The 17,077-nt window shown below is 35.1% G+C and overlaps 1 protein-coding gene and 1 pseudogene across 1 annotated transcript; both read left to right on the top strand.

The window, feature by feature from the left end:
* The first annotated feature begins 361 nt into the window (after positions 1–361).
* On the top strand, positions 362–8,086 carry LOC131671249 (neurogenic protein mastermind-like; annotated as a pseudogene).
* A 464-nt stretch (positions 8,087–8,550) lies between these two features.
* LOC131671250 (dynein light chain 2, cytoplasmic) lies at positions 8,551–9,602 on the top strand. The gene is made up of 3 exons (XM_058947533.1): positions 8,551–8,707; positions 8,961–9,078; positions 9,165–9,602. The coding sequence occupies exons 2-3, from the start codon at positions 8,971–8,973 to the stop codon at positions 9,324–9,326; spliced, it is 270 nt and encodes an 89-aa protein (XP_058803516.1). The 5' UTR covers positions 8,551–8,707; positions 8,961–8,970; the 3' UTR covers positions 9,327–9,602.
* Positions 9,603–17,077: the final 7,475 nt, after the last annotated feature.

The raw sequence follows: 17,077 nt of genomic DNA, 5'->3' as shown, positions 1-17,077 counted from the left end.
CGTCTCTCTGTTTTTAACCTACATCGCTGCTGTTGTGTCGCTGCTGCGCCGGCAGCTCGTACCTACTAGCGCACAATTTACGAATTTGGCGTTGGCCCGCGTTCAACCCTCCGTTTTTGTCTTTCCTAAAAAGCTTTCACCTCGGACGTCATCCGAAATCGAAATGGTCCTATAGGTATCGTGTCAGGGTCGCGCGTTTAAAATTAGCGCGAACCGGATCCTCGCCGATAACGAGAAACTCCCGCGAGCCCGAAATTTCTCGGAGGCGGAGAATATGGGCAAGCGAAATCCTGCGACGGAGAGAGAGCGAGAGAGAGAGAGAGAGAGAGAGAGAGAGGAGAGAGAGAGAGAGAGAAGAAGAGAGAGAGAGTGCGTAGCCAACGACCGACGGCGACGACGATCGATCGGACAGGCCGCTGCTGCTGTGGCGCCGCCGTCACCGCCGACGCAGCAGTCAACTGAAATTCCGTGCGACGTGCGCCTATGCAATCTTGGCGGGCTTCAGCTCTGAATCATACCATCGCCATGCGTGCTTTTTCTCTTTCGCCAGAGGTTTCTTCGATTTGGATGCTTGGACGCGTAGATTGCCTTGCTTTTTATCAGTTGCCGAGGCTAACTCAGTCAAAAGGCATCCTTTTCAACTTTTAAGACTGATCAACGAGTCACCTTAAAAAGGCTTTGCGATGGAAAGAATTCAAACTCTTATTTTTTCTTATTTCTAAGAACAAAGCTAAATACTTACTCTTATGAGACAGCAGACTCGCCGCACATGTCTCCTGTCCGTGCGTTGGCTAACGTCGCAGCAACATCGTTTTCGGGCTGATCAATGGCGTTCAGTCGCTCTACACTCAATAACCCCTCGTTCGCGAACGCGTCTACTCGCATTTGGCAATATCAGAATAAATGCACGGAGGCGCAAATACTTGATGTTGCGTGGAGCAAGCAAACGGCCTGGTTTACCTTTGTCGCGAACTAAAGTTCTCCGAAAGCCAGCAGCAGCCAGTCCTGATTGGCAATGTATCGCAGCGTGCAAATCTGGCGAATCAGCTCGACCCAATCTTGGGGAAAGAGCCACATCCTACTTTGCGCATGCAACAACGCCGATGGAGGAGAGGTCAGCCTTTTCCAAATTTACCGCACGTTCGCCTCGTTACTTTGCGCAGGTATCGGCCGGTCAGCACATGCAGTTAACAAGCGAGTTGAAGCCGTCGGGCAACGTGTCAGTGGCAGCGCAGCAAGCGATGTATTTTACTCAGCAACAGCAGCAACAAGCAGCAGCAGCAGCAGCAGCAGCAGAAGCCTCAAGCCCCAAACCCAACAGCAGCAGCCACCGCAGACGCAACCTCAGCAGGCGACCGAGGCGACCTACTGTTCGGTGTCACAGTCGCAGACGATCAACTTCACGCAGCAAACTCTGCGGCAACGCGCTCAGCAGCCGCGCGGACCAGCCCAACAGCAACAGCAGCAGCAAGCAGCGCTAGCAGCAGCAGCAGCAGCAGCAACAACAGCCACCCCCACCGCCACCCGCAACAACAGCAACAAACAGCTGCCGCGCCGCAGAATCAGCAGATGTCCGAGCAGCACGTCAAGCTCATGCAGCAGCAGCAGATGATGCGCGTGCAGCAGGTGCAACTCTTTTCTTTTGCCCTCCTCGCGCCTCTGTGTATACCTTCGGTTTAGCTTACATGGGGGCATCTTCGTCGCCTCGAATTTCCGATCTTTCCAGAATATTTCTTTTCGCCTGTAAAACGAACACGAAACTAATGCTACTTCCATTTTTAATCAATTTTTCTCTCCAGACTCTCCGCTATGTTTGTTTCGCGATCTCTTCGATAAAGGCAATCAATGCGCACGTTTTCCATTTAAAGCTCGTTGATTATAAAAACTAACGATTCTTATTTCAACGTTGTTCAGGCGATGCAGCAGCAGCAGCAGCAGATGGCCGCGCAAGGTATAGGTGCTGGTATGGTGAGACCACCGCCACCGGAGTATAAGGCAGCTCAAGCTCAACTCATGCACGGAGGTATGGGATTGGGTCAGCCGCCGAGATTCTCCAATGCTGGGCCCATGCGAAGAGTTGCTCAAGCAGCCTATTCCACCTTCAGGTAATTTCGGAAATGAATTTCGGAGACAAAAGGTCATTTCCTTCAATTGCGGAACTTCTTCAATTATTCGGTGTTCGGAATGGGCTTTTGCTAGCTTGCTAATTCTTTTATCAAACGCTTCATCAAACTTTTTGAAAAACAGAAAGCAGGATTTCTGCATTTTTTTCTGCAATTAATACGATAATTAAGTCCGCACAGACTATTTCAAATCGAATCTTCCAGTTCATATTTTTACTATAGATGCTTTTTCGTAGTTTTACACGTTACATAAATAAAAGCATATTGTCACGAGCTCGGCGTCTCCAAAAAAAATATCGTCACTGTTCGAGAATTATACATCTACGTAACAGACTATTGAACATTATTTCTTTCAGGTCCAATGATGAGACCACAAATGGCCCAACAATCGGCGATGCACGCGGCAGGTAACACGATGTACATGAACGCGGCTGGCCCACCAGGGTCAGTAACTGGCAATATGAGTATGGGACCAGCTGGTAGTACTGCTGGTGGTATGGGTGGAGCAATTGGTAGCATGCATCAAATGCAACAACGTCTTGGTTATCCAAGAACCAATACCAACGGCCGCCGAATGTTAATCTCGGACTCCCGCCTGATCCTCTTAATAATGGCATGAATCCGGCTGCCGCAGCAGCTGCCGCTGCTGCTGCCAGGGCCAACAATCAAAATTGGCAGCAACAACTCTTTATGCAACAGCAACAGCATCAAGGTACGACAATTATTTTCGATGAAAGCCTGTTGCTTATCAGAAATCCGACGACGCTTGCCACCGTTGTGAACTAGTCGAGAGAAATAGTTGTTTGTATGAAAAAAAAGTGACAAACGACCAATACTAATGATTGAAATCAGAACGGCACCGTTGAGAGTGAAAGTGTTGTTTTTTTTAAGGTTGACATTGGAATTTGCCACGTGATCAATGAGTCACATTTGTCTTCTCTTGAGTGCTTTAGAGGCTAGAGAAATAAAGATATTACTCGGTTCTGCATTATCGAAAGAATTAAAAATGAATGAAAAAAAAATTATTTTTAAAACAATTGGATCATAAACATTCTTACGGAAATAAATACCGAAGAGCATTCTTATTGCTCAAATTATTAACAACTTACTTCACTACAGATTTTAAGGATGCATAGCTACTGTTATAACTTGTTCTGATGTTTTCGTGAGAATATCTCATCTAAACTAGCTGCGCTTAAGCTTGGACTCGACGTTTATTTGTCAATGCAAGATGCCCCAATGCTATTATTAGTCAATACATTTTCTTATCAGATATATAGAATCAACAAGGAACGAGTAGAAAAGAATAATTAATTAAATACACAATTAATATTAAAAACATACTATTGTGTTGCCTAACCAAGCACATTAGTGACTTAAATGCTAAATGCAAACAAGCTAATAGAGTAAAATGAGAATGACCGCATTCCAAACGAACGCCGTAAGATAGCAAGGCGCAACTGCGTCCGTCATACAGTCAGTCACCCTTAAGATTAACGCTAAAGGCCCTGTCTGGCCTGTTCTCTCTTTTAAGCCGCGAGGCTCTCCTTATTTTCTCTCACGCTTTCCCTTTCGCTTTCCTTCATCCCTCCTACAAATATAACTTATATGTTTTCTCGTTTGTCATCTTGTTTATTACTACATGCTTTGAGACCTGACTAAAAAACTTGGTTCAAAATACACATCGTTTTATTTTTGTCAACAATTCAATAAATTACGAACCGACCACTTAAATAACAAGTTATTTTTTAACTTCCAGCTAATTTCAGCATGGGTGGTGGAGGCGCTATGCAGATGAACACGGCGCAAATGCAGCATCAACAGATGATGCGTACCCAAGGTGGTAATGTGATGAGCGCCGGTAGTATGACCAACTCAGCGATGCAACAGCAAATGGTCGCCTCGCAGCAGCAACATCAACAGCAGACCAACAATCAGATAGGCATGCAAATGCAAATATCGCAAGCCCAGTCTGTGAGCAACGTTGTGCCGTCGGGCAATAGTACTGGTAGGTTCAGTGATTCTCGAATTATTGAAGTTTTCCAAGATTGACACAAGGACCACGATACAATGCATAAAATCGAGTTATAATTACGTTATACGATTCAATATCTTTCTTTTACATTTCTCTTCTTCTACCATAGCCAAGCTATTACATAAGTTACAATATCTATCCAACATGCATTTAGAAAAAAATCGAGGATAGTTTCAAAAGTAAATTCAAATGTCGATGTTTCCTAAAACATCCGAAGAGCAACGTCATACACGTAGCCTAATTTAAAAGTCTAATCTTTATTTCTAGGTTCGCCACTGCACCCACACCAGCAATTTGGCGCAGGTAGTCCCGGTGCGCGTAATGTATTGCAACCTCAACTGCCACCGCCCCCGCAGCAGCAGCAACCGCAGCAACCTAACGAAAAATATGAATGCAAACGACTTTAACTTTGATCTCTGTTTGGATAATCTGCCAGCAGGCGACGCGCAAAGCTTCAATGCCAGGATCTATTGAACTCCTTAGAATCGAACTTTAATCTTGATTCAATGCTCTAAAGTATGTTCTTGTCGAGAACCAAATAGAGAAACGAGCCGCGACGTTTTTGTTCCTCGCGGATCGTTTCTCAACATAAAAAAATGGGAAGACTTGAATATACTCGAGTGCTCCAGTCGACGAAAAGCCTTTGGGGGGCAACAAACTTTGACGAGCACTCGCGTTGCAACTTCGAGGATGTTTATTAAGCTAGCGGCTAGTGTATTTAAAACAAAACAAAAAACTGGACGTTTACGTCAATTAGACGATTGGTTGATTGATTGAGAGTGATTGAATGCGGCATAATCAGTGCCGCGACTATTGTCTTGTATATAATGTAAGTATAGTGCAAGTAAGAAATGTTGTCTTTTTCTTCGAGAGCCAATCAGTTTTTTTTTTTTTTTTGTAAGTGTAAGCGAGAAAGAGAACGAGAGAGATCCGTTTTTATCGGGTTTGATTGGAAATCACCCTGCGAGCAAAATATGCATTACACAAGAGATTAGAGAAAGTATGGAGCTGGAAGCCGCGGATCGTCTTTTTGCGTGTGTGATTTTTATTCACTTTTTAGCAAACGAAGACGTACGCATGCTAGGCTTTGATTACTCCGATTATTATTATTATTATTTTTTTTTTCGTTTGCGTTGTATATCAAGTCGCACAAAAAGTTTCCAGATTTTCTTTTTGATTGTTTTTATCGATTGCAATAGAACAATGACAGATAACTTTTACCATTTTTTACCATTTTTATAGTTTCTTTTACGAAAGTAATGCAATATCTATCATAACTTATAAGAAATTTTTGCATTCTATTCATCTTCCATGTAAGCGTACATTCCATTGTATAAAAGGACGGTTGCATTGAACTCATGCAAGAAAAAAAATATTAACGATGCAAAAAATATTTCATAGATAAAAATAGGATCGAATTAATATTCATGTTTTTTCGAGGCCATAATAAATTTCATAAACATACATCAAAGTCGCGAAAAAGAAGTTGATAACAATTACACACGCTCATTCCTAAATACTTGATATATACTAAAATAATATCAAGGCCTTAGTGAAATGCAGTGTATAAGTAGTAGACATTTTTTAATACTAATCGTATTGATGGGAATTAGATACAAAAAATGTTTTTCTGTTATTAAGTTTTATTTAATAATTAACGATTGGGACCAATGGGTAAAAAACAGAGTTAACTCTCAGAAAAAAAAGCGACGTAAAATTTTTTGCATTTCAAAAATAAATAAAAGTAAACCTGTACATAAAGGTTTAAGGATTTTTGTTTGCATACAGTAAAATTCTTTTTCATAACGTTGTGTATAGCAATTCTGAATTTTATATGTATATTATAGTGTCATTAGGAGGCTCGTATATACGAAGCAATAATTTTAGTAGCTTATGTCATAATTTTACGAATGGCAATCAAAGTTTTTGCTAATAAACAGCATTAAAAAAGAAAATATCAATTATAAAGTGTAAAAAATTAATGAATTATTGTTATAAAAATTTTTGAAAATATACTCAAAATATTAAAATGAAATCACAAGGATGTGAATCAAAAACGTAAACGGAAAATCTTAATTTGCCAAATTAAAAATTTTGTTTAACAGTAGGTAAGAAAAATTATGATAAAAATTTACAATCACCAACAAATTGCCTATCAAAATAATAATAAACTTGTAAAAAGTAAAATTCGTAAGAAAAATCAAAATGTTTTCTTTATGCACAATTGTTTACTGTTTTCACAAAGTATTGAGAAAATTTGGTAATGTTGATTGTTAAAGTATGATAAAAAAAGAATAACGACATAATGACAAAATTACACCACACTTTGTCATAATGTCTTGTTAGATTATTGCAATCCTATCTAACTTTTCGTTAGCTTTGATCTGTTAATAATACGTGATCTGTTACAGAATGTAATGCCTGTATTGCAGTGATGAAAACGATATGAAATATTCTTGTTTTCGTCATTACAATAGCCCATAATTAGAAACCATACTAGTAAAAAAATTTTTTAAAAATTAAATAAAATACACAGTCGTAGTAGCAAAAATTAAAGTGTGTGCACGAAGTAAATAGGTGAATCGCCTCCCAATGTAAAAACGATAGAAGCGCAGTTAACTTGAGAAAGTTGATTTTTATAATGCAGCTCGTATTATAGTTTTTCGTCAGCAAAAGCACGCTGTAACCATCTTATTCGCTTTTTTTCTTTTATACGTTTCTATTGGAACAAAATACAGAATGATCGCATCTAAAATCAAGGACCAATCTACATTCAAAGAAATCAATTGCTTTCTTGGAGCCCTAAATGTTTTTTATATATGATTTTTTATGTGCAGTCTGAATGGTTCAATGAAACGAAATTTCAAAAACACATAATCGACCATTTAATAAACGTAAAAAACGACAGACTGCGTGCAAAATGTGAGTGAAGGCCGTCTAATTTAACATAGATAAACATTGTTTGTACAAAAATTTACCTTACATCGTTTATAATTATTATATAATGAAGATGATGAAAATATATAGACAAAATATTTAAAAAAATGTGCGACGGGAACAAGGATAAGCTCGTTCACGATTTGTGCTGATATTTAAATATTGTAGTACACGGTTAATAAGAATATTAATAACGAAGATCAAGAAGTATGATATCTACATATGTTGTTCAAACTGACACACACTCAGACATATGACATACACATACACAGTTGTGAATTCACATACAATAATTACATACATACCCACGAAAACAATGACACTTTCAGAGGAACGAGAGTCGAGACATTTTTTCATGTCTTTGTATATTTTTATGCAATGTTGTAGAAAAAATATTGTTTTAAATATATTATACAGATAAATGATAATAAATAAATTTATACGCCATATAAATCGCCTGGACATTTCAATATACTATTCCTACGTATTCCATGTTTATTCTTTCACGCACTGTTATATCTATTCACTTCAGTTTCTTTTCTGGAAAGTATAGCATTCAGTTATACCTGCAGATTGATCGATTACTTTTACAAAAATTAGATAAACTCCTTCTAGATAATCACAAAAATATACTGCGTATATTCTATGGCACACTGAACGTAAAATAATTGTTGTACGAATTATGTATGTACTTTGTCAATTTTGTTTTCAAGTAGATATAATACGAATTTACGGAAATTCCCTAGAGTTTTTGGATTTTTTTTAATGTTTACCGACTCAATTCCTGATGTCATTACGAGTTACACACAAAACATATTTGATTAAATGATGCAATTGAAAAACTATTCGGCCTTCATCTTTATTCAGTAACTCTATTGCCATGCTGAACCTTCTATTTTCTTAAACGTGCTTAAGATAGTTTCGAAAGTTAATTGAATCGGACGTAGGATGAAATACAATTTATCGAATTACGTGACTATACATTTAGAAGTAACGAAGTTTTCGAACGAGGTGTGTAAAAATAGAATTAATAGCTAAACTGAAATAGCGAAACAAGATTAATTTCGATTTGTAATTGTAACAAAAATTAAATAACAATTCAACAATAAATGTGAAAGAGGAAAAATCGAAAAAGTCTATTTTGCTCTCACCTATTTGTAGTTTAGATGGAAATAAATAAATTTGAAGTATAATCAATGTATCTCGTGGAAGCAAATTCAATGTCAGAAGAATTGACAAAACAAATTCGACAAAACGTGGAGAGATAAAACTAAGCTCTTGATCGCCCACTCGTATATCCATACATCAAATATTCCAAATTACGCGCGGTTGCCAATGGCAATGCATGCCGGGTTGTTAGAAGACCCTGATAGAAGACCCTGCTCACCGACCAATCAGTGAACTGGCAGCACGTATAATTTCCCTCTCTGCCTAACCGCTCTGCCTAGTGCTGGTGTACGGAGCAGTAGATCGTTGGCGGCAAGCAGCAGCAGAGAGTGAGCGTGTGAGAAGTGACTTTTGACTGACTCGACTTGCAGGCATAGCCGGTCGAGCTTCAAATTTTCAAGTGTCCGAAAATCCTTCACCACACACTCACATACAACTACTCCAGGTAAGCAACCAATGACCCACTTTTCATCACGCGATTATCGACAAAACATCTCGTGAGATTCAGTCTTGATATTCATGCCGGCCGCGCTGCTGCTCACTGCTACTGTAAGAATTGCGCGCGAGCAGCAGCATATCAGCAGGTTGATTATATATCCTTGACGAGCCGTACACAAGCACACAAAGAGCACGCGGCAGAGAAAAGAAATTTTTATTGACCCTTTTTTTTAATTATATGCTTTGTGATATTGTTGCAGAACAAGCAAGATGTCGGACCGCAAGGCTGTTATCAAGAATGCCGATATGTCGGAGGAGATGCAGCAGGACGCCGTTGATTGCGCGACCCAGGCACTCGAGAAGTACAACATCGAGAAGGTAAGAGAGAAGCTGCACTTACGTGATACATTATTGAGTTGAGCAACTTCTAAATGGTAAAAACCTCGTGGCTGTTTCGCTTGCAGGACATTGCAGCCTTTATAAAGAAGGAGTTCGACAAAAAGTACAACCCGACATGGCATTGCATCGTCGGCAGGAACTTCGGTAGCTACGTCACGCACGAGACGCGACACTTTATCTACTTCTACCTGGGCCAAGTGGCAATTCTTCTGTTCAAGAGTGGATAAGCTGGAGTCACCTTATGATTCTCTCTCTCTTTCTTTCTCTCTCTCTCTCTCTCTTTCTCTCTCTCTCTCACTCTCTCTCTCTTTCTCTATCTATTCCCATTCAAAAAAAATTTTCTGTGCTCATTCTCTGTTCTATGCTTTTTGAGAAACTTCTTTCAACATTAAGCCACACACACTGACAACTCACTTTCATGCTCATTTACCATAGATGTTTCTCTTTCTTGGTTTATTCATGACCTTGTGAAGACTTATCAATAATAAATCCCAGTAGCCAAATCCTTGAATTTTGATTCGTTTGTGCAAGATTTATATATGTGTATCATTAGTGAATGGAGAAAGAAATATGTATCTATCAAAACTTGGTTTCTCTATTGAAAAAGGCACATTTATTAATCAAGCTTGGAGATGGACAAACCATCAAGATAAAAACTGCTTCTCAAGACTGTTCTACAGATGATAGATATTAAAAGGCTAATTCAAAGAGAAAGAGGGTAGATTTGTGCTGGCATGTTGAGAGAATAGAATGATTCAATGACATACCACTTTACATGTTGACGATGTATTTGTGTATGCCAAGTTTGTTGTGTTCTTGTTTATTATGCTAGGTATATATACTTGTCTGCATAAGGTTGGGTTTGGCACTGGCACTGTTTTAATATAATCTATTGCTAGTTAAACTAGTTACAAAGTGTGTGCATCGAACCATTGTTTACCTTCAAAAAAGGAAAAAACTTAAAAAAAAGTTTATTTTAGAGCAAGCCGACAAACGATTTAATTTTTTTTTTGTTTTTGAGATTTTGTTATGGAATTCCATTTGATAAAATGATTATGTAGAAAAAGTCAAAATTGAAAAAAGAAAAAAATAAATGATTCCATCCTTTTTTTATAAAGTATATTTAAGTATATATTTATTTATACAATCTATTATTCACTCTTTCTTACAATTCTAAAATATGTACTGGTGTACAATCAGATGTATTTAATTGATGGTTCAATCAACAAGTTTTCTGATATCTGCTGTGTAACAACTGATTCATAAGAGTATTGCATTATCCCTCAACCATTCATACATTACTTATATTTATTAGATAAAAATTTGTATGAATATATACATGCGTGCACGTACATGTAAGAGAAAAATAATAGAATTTATAAATTGTGTCACGAGCAAATCAATGTAATTGTATGTTCATACAATAAGAATGTCATTCATGTAGGCTGACAAGAAATTGTTGCTTTTCAGTTTCTATATACACAAAAATTTATTACCATTGTTTACACTAAAAGTTATAACAATCACCTGTGTAAAAAAAAAAACAAAAAAATAACAAAGTATGTAAAAATATGTAACTCTTCATACCACTTTTTCTCATAAACTAATCACATCAAATATATTAAAATCATAAATATCAGTAATTGAAAATCAAACTAAGCTATTTGGCTTTCAAATTAAATATTTTATCAGATTGTTCTGAAATTATACTTATAAATTTTAATATGAAAGAAAAATTATCGTGGACTAAGACTATATCATTTGGAAATATAAAATGTAACAATAGTTTCATAATTTTAACAAAACCATTTTCATAAATATTTTCAACTTTGTGCACTCATAACATTTCTTCACTGGTTCATGTCAAATAGAAAAAGATGTCCACTATATATAGCACTAATGGTATTCAAAATTAATTTTGAAAATAAAATGTGCGTGGGTGTATCATATCTCCATAAAAATAATAAACAGGATCAAAAATATTATAGTCATTTTATTTACATTGAAATATTTTTGTAAAATATATTAATAAAATAATAACATAAAAGATTATAATGTTAAGGACTAAGTTAAGGAACTTTCTACATAAGAGCTATTGGACATCGGGTGTTGGACGAACGCTGAGGTAAGAAACAAATTGTTTATCATTATTTTACCAAAGAAGATTTGTACGTGGTCTGAAAAAATCATGTGCAACATTTATTTTTATTTTACAAATTAAGGTCAAATAATTAATTAATTTTTACACCTTCGTACATGTCTGGTGTCCAATATTCGATGGCTCTTATGTAGACAATTCCTAAGAAGTTCCTAGATTTGAATATTTTTTAGATGAAGTTAGATTTAACCGATTCCATTATTTGTAGGTACATATAAAGGGTGTTTATAGAAGCATCTAACAACTTTAAAAATAATATGAAATCTGACTATAGGCCGTTTTGGCCACATTTTCGCATCGAAACGACCCTGGCAGAAAAATGATTGATTTAAAAAAAAAATTATATACCATTACCTTTGTCTTAATTTGTACCACCCGAAAATTCATTTTTTGGAATTTGTACCCCCCCAAAATTTTGAAAAAAAGCGAAAAAAACGATATTGCGGAAAACTCATACTCCTGGCAGAAAAATGATTGATATCATAAAAGAAAAAAATACCACTAGTTTCATTTTAATTTGTACCATCAGAAAAATGCTTTTTTAGAATTTGTACCCTCTCTAAAAATAGAGAAAAAAAAGATTTTCGTAGGGTAGATTAGCAATTCAAATTAACGTATTACTGCGCATGCGCGGCGGAAAATCTATCTTCCAGCAGAAAAATATGCGATTTAAAAAAAAAATATATATGAATGCCTTCTTCTTAATTTGTACCATCTAAAAAATACATAAAACTAATTTGTATCCTTGTAGAATTTGAATAATACAATGTTTTTTGTGCGACTGTAATACTGATAAATTTTACAGGAAAATCTTTTATTTCTTAAGAAAAAAATATATTTCTAGCTTTACCTTAAATTTTACCCACTGAAAATAGTTTTATTGTAATTTTTACACTCTAAAATTTAATTAGACATGTTAATATACAAAGTCCTAAGTTAATGTGTGTTCTTAAACTCCTACATCCAAAAACAGCTGATTACTCGGATGATAAAGTAGGAAACTCTGATAGGAAAAATATTTATTTCCGACAACAAAATACACCACCAGCCTTGCCTCAATCAGTACCATTTAAAAAAATAGTTATTTTGGTATTTGAACCCCTCGAAAATATTGAGAAAAAAATCAATTCGTAGTCTAATTCGACGATTCTAATTTCGTGTTTTCCGCGCTGCGGAAAATCTCTTTTCTCGGCGGAAAAATCGTGAAATTTTAATGTATTACGTTATGAATGTCTTCTTCTTAATTTGTACCATCTACGAAATCCAAAAATATAATTTGTACCCCTGTAGAATTTAAATTATACAGCGTTTTTCATAGAAACACAGTAAAATGCAAAAAATTAATAAAATTTGTGATCCTGGCAGAAAAATGGTGAATTTTCTTAAAAAATTTTAAGTAAATAGCTTTATGTCTATTTTGACTATTCAAAATTATCTAAGTTTTCTTTTCTGTACCCCCCCCCCCCCCCCCAATTTCTAAATCCAAAATTATATTGAAGTTATATGAGCTGTATTAATAGGAATGGGTTATTTTGGAAAATAACCCATTTTTATCAAAGAATGGGTTATTTCAGAAAATAACCCATTCCTATTAATGCTGCTCTCATTAATAGGAATGGGTTATTTTCTGAAGTAACCCATTTCTATTAATTAATACAACCGTAATAAAGGAATTACAGAAAAACTGCGCGTGGTTAACAAAAATAGCAAAAGTTATTTATAACTCTGCGCAATTTTATTTATTAATAGGAATGGGTTATTTTCTGAAATAACCCATTCCTATTAATTAATACAGCTGTATTAATAGGTATTAATGCAGCTCTTATAACTTCAATATAATTTTGGATTTGAAATTTGGAGGGGTACAGAAAAGAAAATTTAGATAATTTTGAATAGTCCAAATAGACATAAAGCTATTTACTTAAAATTTTTTAAGAAAATTCACCATTTTTTTGCCAGGATCACAAATTTTATTAATTTTTTGCATTTTACTGTGTTTCTATGAAAAACGCTGTATAATTCAAATTCTACAGGGGTACAAATTATATTTTTGGATTTCGTAGATGGTACAAATTAAGAAGAAGACATTCATAACGTAATACATTAAAATTTCACGATTTTTCCGCCGAGAAAAGAGATTTTCCGCAGCGCGGAAAACACGAAATTAGAATCGTCGAATTAGACTACGAATTGATTTTTTTCTCAATATTTTCGAGGGGTTCAAATACCAAAATAACTATTTTTTTAAATGGTACTGATTGAGGCAAGGCTGGTGGTGTATTTTGTTGTCGGAAATAAATATTTTTCCTATCAGAGTTTCCTACTTTATCATCCGAGTAATCAGCTGTTTTTGGATGTAGGAGTTTAAGAACACACATTAACTTAGGACTTTGTATATTAACATGTCTAATTAAATTTTAGAGTGTAAAAATTACAATAAAACTATTTTCAGTGGGTAAAATTTAAGGTAAAGCTAGAAATATATTTTTTTCTTAAGAAATAAAAGATTTTCCTGTAAAATTTATCAGTATTACAGTCGCACAAAAAACATTGTATTATTCAAATTCTACAAGGATACAAATTAGTTTTATGTATTTTTTAGATGGTACAAATTAAGAAGAAGGCATTCATATATATTTTTTTTTTAAATCGCATATTTTTCTGCTGGAAGATAGATTTTCCGCCGCGCATGCGCAGTAATACGTTAATTTGAATTGCTAATCTACCCTACGAAAATCTTTTTTTTCTCTATTTTTAGAGAGGGTACAAATTCTAAAAAAGCATTTTTCTGATGGTACAAATTAAAATGAAACTAGTGGTATTTTTTTCTTTTATGATATCAATCATTTTTCTGCCAGGAGTATGAGTTTTCCGCAATATCGTTTTTTTCGCTTTTTTTCAAAATTTTGGGGGGGTACAAATTCCAAAAAATGAATTTTCGGGTGGTACAAATTAAGACAAAGGTAATGGTATATAATTTTTTTTTTAAATCAATCATTTTTCTGCCAGGGTCGTTTCAATCATTTTCGCGTTCAGGTTCAGATGCTTACGACCGCGTAAAAATCACTAAAAGTGTTTAGTTATATTTTATAATGCCACCTTATATAGAAAAGTCACTATGATAAATTTACTTCGAATAATCAAAACATAACGCTTTAATTACACATTAACTATAACATAACACTAAAATCAATACAATGACTATTTAACACTGGCGTTGATAATAAAACTGCTTTGTAATACAATAAGTAGTCATTTTATTAATTTTAGAGTGTTATATTAGGTAAGACCTCGGTCCCATAGCTACGTATGAATGCGGACGGATACGGACGCGAATCGCAACTCCAGTAACATCACTAAAAATATCTAGTTCGATTATTTAGTACCAACACTACCGGTAGTGAGCAAAAGTAACTGTTGTTTAAAACTGTAGCGCCGAACGTACCACATTTAATGTTCAAATGTCAGGTCTACAATTTACTTTTCAAATTCTCATGAATATTGCTTATTGATGAGTATGCTAATGTAAAAAAAGCTTTTGGGATGGTTAATACATATCATTTATATATATTTTCTTCTTCTCATATATTCAAGTACTTCCATAAAATTAAGGCCTAATTCCACTAATTGTAGTTGAAAGTCTATCAATTCTCTATCACTTGCCATCTTATAGACTGCAATAATGTAAAGGTTAGATAAGCGTCCATTAAATGTGGTACGTTCGGCGCTACAGTTTTAAACAACAGTTACTTTTGCTCACTACCGGTAGTGTTGGTACTAAATAATCGAACTAGATATTTTTAGTGATGTTACTAGAGTTGCGATTCGCGTCCGTATCCGTCCGCATCCGTACGTATCTATGGGACCGGGGCCTAATGTGCAAGTAAGGCCCTCGCCACATATCCGCATATGCGCGCGTTCGAGGGCGTACAAACGCGTACAAATCGCTAAAAATTTTGATAGTACCAACAATAGTCACTTTTGCTCACTACCGGTAGTGTTGGTACTAAATAACCGAACTAGATATTTTTAGTAATGTTACTAGAGTTGCGATTCGCGTCCGTATCCGTCCGCATCCGTATGTATGTATGTATGTATGTACACCCAACGTGGATTGAATCGCGACCCCCCCAGTTAGGTTGGTATGAAAATTCCGTCGTTGCATCGGAACGAAGAAACCGCGGGAATATTCAAAAATGAAAATTCGTTTTAAGATACGATAAAAAGCTAAAACGTTACTAATTTGTTTTTAGGTTTAAAATTAATTGTTTGCCGAACAATGAATTTAGATGCATGATTATTTGATTTTAGGTTTTAATTATATAATTTAAATTGTATCGCGTGAATTGACTCGCAACCCCCCAAGTTAGGTTAGTAGAGTGCTACTTTTAGTCGGTAACGGTGGTTTTCAGATCCTGCTGAAATAAAAACTCCTGCAAAAAAAAAGAACATTCACAAAGTAACATGTTTTTATTTTCTATTGTAGATAGTAAATAAATAAATAAATAATAACTTATCTAAATGCCAGCATAACGATAAATCTTTGCTGAAGCAAAAGCAGGTAAAAGCACAAGAAACTCGGAAGAAACATTTAAAATAGACACGTATAAACAGACTTTTTCAGGTCTGCTATTCGAGCTTTGATTTTGACTGCTACTTTAAGTCTGTAACGGTGGTTTTCTGATCGGCCATAGTATAACGCTCGTTCATAAATTATATAATTAAAACCTAAAATCAAATAATCATGCATCTAAATTCATTGTTCGGCAAACAATTAATTTTAAACCTAAAAACAAATTAGTAACGTTTTAGCTTTTTATCGTATCTTAAAACGAATTTTCATTTTTGAATTTTCCCGCGGTTTCTTCGTTCAATGCAACGACGGAATTCTCATACCAACCTAACTGGGGGGTCGCGATTCAATCCACGTTGGGTGTACCTATGTGACCGGGGCTCTAGTCATCAATGCGTAGACTCTAGTTCTATAGAAATTTATGAAAAGCATGTATTTTGAAAACAAAAATGAGAAACATGTTAATTAATTAAAATATATAGATTCAAAATTCAATAATCTTGATATAAAATGAATAGTACTTTACTCATTTCAGATTTACATTTAATAATTAATTTACGTATTTTTCATATCCCTATAGAACTAACCTGCGCAGGGATGGCTGCGCAGTAGTCTAATGACTAGTCATGTGTCATAAATCATGTCAGTATTTGGAAGTGTCAGAATCGTTCTGTAAAACCCCCCATGTAGACATCATTAATTGCATAAATCACATGTAGTCATTGACACGATTGTTATCTGTTGATATTTATGCCGTAAAAAGTTAGGTTAACAACTTTATATATCTAATATGTATGTGTGTGTGTGTGTGTGTGCGTGTGTAATTGGAAATAATATTCCCATTGTTTTTACAGTTTTTAAAACGTAAAAAGTTTTATTTTACTAATTCAACAATGGTAGACAATGATAATTCTGTTGCTAAAACTGACTCACAAGGAAAAAATGCAGAGACAATTTTTTGTACATTTTGTCCATCAAAGATGTTAAATAAAGGAGTCGCTACGTTTATAAATATTGATGTAAGTAAATTAATTTGTTTATTAATACATATAATTGCTGAGTACAAATATTTTTTACATCTACTAATATTTATAAATATTTAAAAATATGTTTTACATTTACTTTAGTTTTCTCTACCACATATTGTATGTAAAGTTAATGAGAACATAAATGAAAAAGAAGAAATTAGCAATTACTGGTTAGTTGATGAGATTCATAATTTTGAAAATATTGGTGCCTCATACAAA

Source organism: Phymastichus coffea, unplaced genomic scaffold (genome assembly GCF_024137745.1).
Source record: "Phymastichus coffea isolate CEN01 unplaced genomic scaffold, Cenicafe_Pcof_1.1 PCOF00122, whole genome shotgun sequence".
NCBI classification, from domain to species: Eukaryota; Metazoa; Arthropoda; class Insecta; order Hymenoptera; family Eulophidae; genus Phymastichus; species Phymastichus coffea.
The sequence above is the reverse complement of the archived record's forward strand: the minus strand, read 5'-3'. Positions and strand labels throughout refer to the sequence as shown.